Genomic DNA, 4,949 nt, shown 5'->3' on the forward strand with positions numbered 1-4,949 from the left:
CATCTCGAAAAAAAGCAGCTAGACAAAAAACAGGACGAGTACAGGAATTTACTTATGTAGCAAGATGCCGATTTACGACCAAGGTTGGCAATCAAGTTGTTCCCTGGGAGGTGCAAAACCCTACCAGGTGGTATGTCGGGAGTAGCGAGTTGCGTTATGAAGATATTAGTGGCAAGCCAATCAACAACAGCACAAGCCGGGCTAGCTCAATCGGTAGAGCGTGAGACTCTTAAGCCCGCCTCCTCGAAGGAGGCACCTCTGCGATCTCAAGGTTGCGGGTTCGACCCCCGCGTTCGGCTTTTTGCCCCCGAAAGTTTTTTGCCCCTCACCTTCTACTCCGTACTTTACAGTTTACGGAATTGTTTTTCTTAAAGTTCTACTTATTCTTTTTATTTATTGCTATATAAAGTTTTTTAATCTCTATAGATTGCTTTTTCTGTAGACTGCTGTTACAGCGCAGCCTAGGAACAGTCAGCCAGGCTGACAAAAGGGAGGCTTTGTCACGTGACATGAATGGATCATCTACAATCCATTCTCATGATCCAAGTCTACAATCCACCTCTATGATCCATATTCATGATCCGGCGGATAGGTGTTTCCAGATAGAACTCATCATGTATATAAGACACTTCTTAGCCATGGGGATTAGAACTCTGTAGTCAACTTGTCTATCAATTCAGCCTATACAGTTGTCTGAAGAATCCAGTAAGATTTTTATTTATTCTGAACTCCTAGTTCAAATTCAGACTTACTGATGCGGTATCGCCGGTTTGCAAAATACTAATTCTCAAGAGTTTCATGGACGACGACCACCTGGAGTCATAAATGGTACTCCCGGCAGTCAATTCATTCATGGCCTACATACAGCGTTGACACATTTAAGAAGACATGACTAGATGCACTATTTCCTGACGTTGATATCCGGATATTCAAGTCAAATATCCAACCATAGCACACTTTCCTGCGTAAAAGCCTTTGCGGGCCAAATTTCATCTATAAATAACTTCTTGCCTCATAGTTTGGTCAGGGCTTTGTGCCATCTGTGTCACCAAAGCAGCTAACAAGTCTCAAGTGCTTAAAGTAGCCAACACTGACTCTCAGCCGAGGTCTCCACAGCGGGAGGACACCTCATTTTCCTCCACAACATGTCATCAAGATCAAAGATGTCACTGGAAGAACAGCTCAGAATTAAAGAGCTCAAAGAGAATAAGCCAAGCTATTTCCCAAGGCAATTGGAATCATGGAAAAAGGCTACAGAGAGTGGTGAATACAAACCTTTCGAACCCTTCACCGAATACCCGTGGGTCCTTAACGATTGTCTCCCAACACCTGCTGCGGTACAGGAAATGGCGGAGATGTCAACGTTGCCTCATGTCGTGCGTGTCAAGACAGTTCCACAAACTGTTACAGCACAGCCTGGAGACCATGAGCAGGACAGACAAGGGGGGGATTCTATCATGTGGCAATGGATCAAAATGATCCATCTGGATTCTTTGATCCATCTGGATTCTTTGATCCATCTGGATTCTTTGATCCATCTGGATTCTTTGATCCATCTGGACCTTTGATCCATCTATAGTCATGATCCACCGGATAGGTATTTCCGGGCAGAACTCAGGATGTATATAAGATGCTCCTTAACCATGGGGATTAGGACCCCGTGGTCAACTTAAATAGCAATCCTGATAGGTAACATTGCTAGTAACGGCCTATTCATCTATCTCTTTCTCTTGCTTCCTGTCCTCAAGATAAACCCAACGAGCCTCTGCCTAAGAAGTCTTAGGTCCGCCGTTACAGACAAAGGGACAAAGGAAGATTGGCAGAGGATTCCGCCAGACAAGACTATGGATGATGGGCGGCAGGTTCCAGCTAGCGGGAGGAGGAAGATATATAAGGGCAGCGCTGCTGCAGGCAGATAGATCTTCTTTCCTTCTCTCCTCAAGCTTAGGAATTTCAGTACTAGCCATTCTAAGAATATGATTTGAGCTTCCTTACACTGAAGGTCCAAACACTAGGAATAGGGTATTGCCATCTTTTGAGATAAAATAAAGAAAAGGAAAGGAGATATAAGAGTAAAAGGATGTCCACTCGTACGAATTCGGGGGCAAAACTTTTTTTTTTTTCTCACAAGTCATAGGGAAAAAAAGAAATCTCAGCCGAACGCGGGGGTCGAACCCGCAACCTTGAGATCGCACAAGGGTGCCTCCTTTGAGGAGGCGGGCTTAAGAGTCTCACGCTCTACCGATTGAGCTAGCCCGGCTTGGCTTAGTGCATTTGGCGAGTTTTTATTATACGAACAAACACCTGTGTCGCCTCCCCGGGGCTGATGTCCCTATAAATCCCTTGCGGACATTCCATGCTTTGGGAATAGTGAGGCCTTTTTAAGTGACATTAGTGGGTATCCTTTGTCATTCTTCAGTATTATCGCCTGGACGAGCCACTGGCTCAGGGGCAGCCTTAACTAAATTCTAGACAAGACTTAGGGACCTTCTTAATGTTATGATCGGCGCTGTCCAACACAGCATTGCATGAAAGATACTACCCCGCGAGACAGGGGGTCACATGAGCCTGACTAATCAATGGTATACAGAGGCTAAATGGTATACAACATACCATCGGGTATACAGTATACCACATGGTATACGACATACCATATGGTATACAACATACCGTATGGAGCACCAGATACCTGCAGAGGGACCATGTATATAAACACGCTCCTTAGCCATGGGGAATAGGACCCCGTGGTCAACTCAGATAGCAATCCCAATAGCAACATTGCTAGTAATGGCTTATCTATCTACCTTTTCCTCTTGTCTTCTGTCCTTCAAGATAAACCCAACGCGCCTTAGCCTAGAAGTCCTAGGACCGCCGTTACACTTAACTAAACCTTTAACTAGCCTTTCAATAAAGTGTTACAATACACTGACAGTCACATAATTGATTGGCAAAATGTCACATTTTCGTCCGCAAGGGGATACCAGGACTTAGTATTTGATTATCACTCAGAATGAGTCCAATGTCTAACAGCCTTCCTTGGAGCTTAGTGAGGCAGTGTCATTGTTTACATACCAGCAAATCCAACCCTTACTAAATGTCTGATCGCAATTTGCGTCTTGCCCCGACCAAGTGTCCAAGGGAAAGGGAAAAAAAAAGGAATGCAAAAAGGAAATTTGATGATCTGTTACTCCGGTAGGGGGAATCGAACCCCCGGCTGCTGTGTGAGAGACAGCGATGTTAGCCACTACACCATACCGGATTAACTTGTTGCCGTACATCACCGTATACACTTATTACGGGAGCCTGCCGTACTCTGCTGGACATCATCTCTGTAGGATACGAACAATTTTTCTTTAGCTCAAGAGCATCAACTGCGGTGGTATTTTTTGCTAGTTCAACTAGGGGGAAACAATTGCGCGCTAAAACCAATGAAGGAAACTCCTGCATTGCTGGCAACTTAGTGTTTCGAAGCTTCTGTGTCGGTCGCTCCGATGAGATGTATCGTACACAGCCGCTGCCATTAGGTACTACCTAGTATCCATTTATTCTAGTCCTTTCCATTCAGACTGGCTGATCAGCACAGCCCGGCACCTGACAACAGTGCACCTTTTGGAGATAAAGAGCCCCCGGCGCCCCCCCCCCCCCCCTCCCAGCGCACTGAGGAGAAGCCTACTGGAATTCAAATCGCACCTGATGTTGATCTCTATTGTTTCCCTCCTATACATTGTCTGTACTGAAGCAGCAGGTTGAGCTACTTTGGCATTCAATAAGTCTTCAACACTGTGTGGCCTTTCCTGTATGAAACGATCATCTAGTTTCCTACACTGCTCCAGCAAGCTCGAATCGACCTTGTACCACAGTTTGCTATTATGGATCTCAATGGAGGGTTTCCTGTTGACATGCGTCTGGACCCAGCTTCCATTACACCTATGATCGACTACTCACCACATGCACCCCAAGCCTCTCAACCCGCCGACCAACCGTCCTCCAGTTGTAGTTACCGCTGTTGCCTTTGCAATTTAGACAGAGTGTTTAGGACAAGGGGTTCTTTTAAGCGACACGTCAATGACAAACATAATCCCAGGTCTATATTCATTTGCTGTTTCCCCGCCTGCACTTGGCAAAGTCCCCGACGTGACAAGATACATGAGCATATCAGAGCCGAGCATAAGACATACATGTATACACACATGTTACTCACTAGTGACCAAGCTGATGCACGTGAAAAGAGTGGAATAGTTCCAGACACTTGTAAATTCTGTTCTAAACATATTGACTCGTGGGATGACTATTTTCAATGCATTGCGGATCACTCTTGTCTCTCTGCAGAAGAGCCCCAGTCAGATCGAGACAATGCTTACAAGTTTACATGGGACAAATATCATGGTGGAGACAATGACGAATACTCCGATATATCGGCAATCGATCCTCAGCTCTTATTGAAATTGCCACAGGCTCAGCCCATCGAAGAAGATTTGCAGTGCGAGAATTTTGCCGCGAGACCTGTACCCTCTGATTCAGGATACCATAGCAGTCTTAGGACAGACTCGGAATCAGTCTGTTCAATGGGTTCTGTTGGAAACTCTCTCGGACTCCCAAAAGACCTTTTACAGGATTTTATTGCCTTCTTTGCAAATACGCTGTTTGATAGAGTCGGTGCGCAACTGTGGGCTGAATATGCTCTGGCCCTGCATCCTCCAGAGTTCATAGAGCAGCACTTAAATAGAGCGCTAAGGGATTACGCTATTGAAATCTCAGCAGTGCTAGAACAACAAACTGAAGCACTAGTGCGACTAAGGTTCGTTCCGTTATGACAAACTACTCACTTCGGTCGCTTTTGCTAAATAAACCTAAGGCTATCGATTAATGAGAGACAAACTACGAAACATGCAATAAAACTCATACGGAGCTATCTGTAACGACGGGCCTAGGACTTCTTAGGCAGAGGG

The 4,949-nt window shown here is 45.4% G+C and overlaps 1 protein-coding gene and 3 non-coding genes across 4 annotated transcripts; 2 read left to right on the forward strand and 2 right to left on the reverse strand.

The window, feature by feature from the left end:
• Positions 1-195: 195 nt before the first annotated feature.
• VTN00DRAFT_t210 lies at positions 196-299 on the forward strand. The gene has a single exon. It is a non-coding gene; the product is annotated as a tRNA-Lys (tRNA).
• Positions 300-1,163: 864 nt separating this feature from the next.
• On the forward strand, positions 1,164-1,568 carry VTN00DRAFT_3121 (uncharacterized protein; the record flags this gene model as incomplete). Its single annotated transcript, XM_069429404.1, has 1 exon — positions 1,164-1,568. One exon carries the CDS (start codon positions 1,164-1,166, stop codon positions 1,566-1,568), a length of 405 nt encoding a protein of 134 aa, XP_069283114.1.
• A 586-nt stretch (positions 1,569-2,154) lies between these two features.
• VTN00DRAFT_t212 lies at positions 2,155-2,260 on the reverse strand. The gene has a single exon. It is a non-coding gene; the product is annotated as a tRNA-Lys (tRNA).
• A 927-nt stretch (positions 2,261-3,187) lies between these two features.
• On the reverse strand, positions 3,188-3,259 carry VTN00DRAFT_t211. Its single transcript has one exon. It is a non-coding gene; the product is annotated as a tRNA-Glu (tRNA).
• Positions 3,260-4,949: the final 1,690 nt, after the last annotated feature.

Source organism: Thermoascus crustaceus, assembly GCF_041956765.1.
Source record: "Thermoascus crustaceus strain CBS 181.67 unplaced genomic scaffold VTN00scaffold_12, whole genome shotgun sequence".
NCBI lineage: Eukaryota > Fungi > Ascomycota > Eurotiomycetes > Eurotiales > Thermoascaceae > Thermoascus > Thermoascus crustaceus.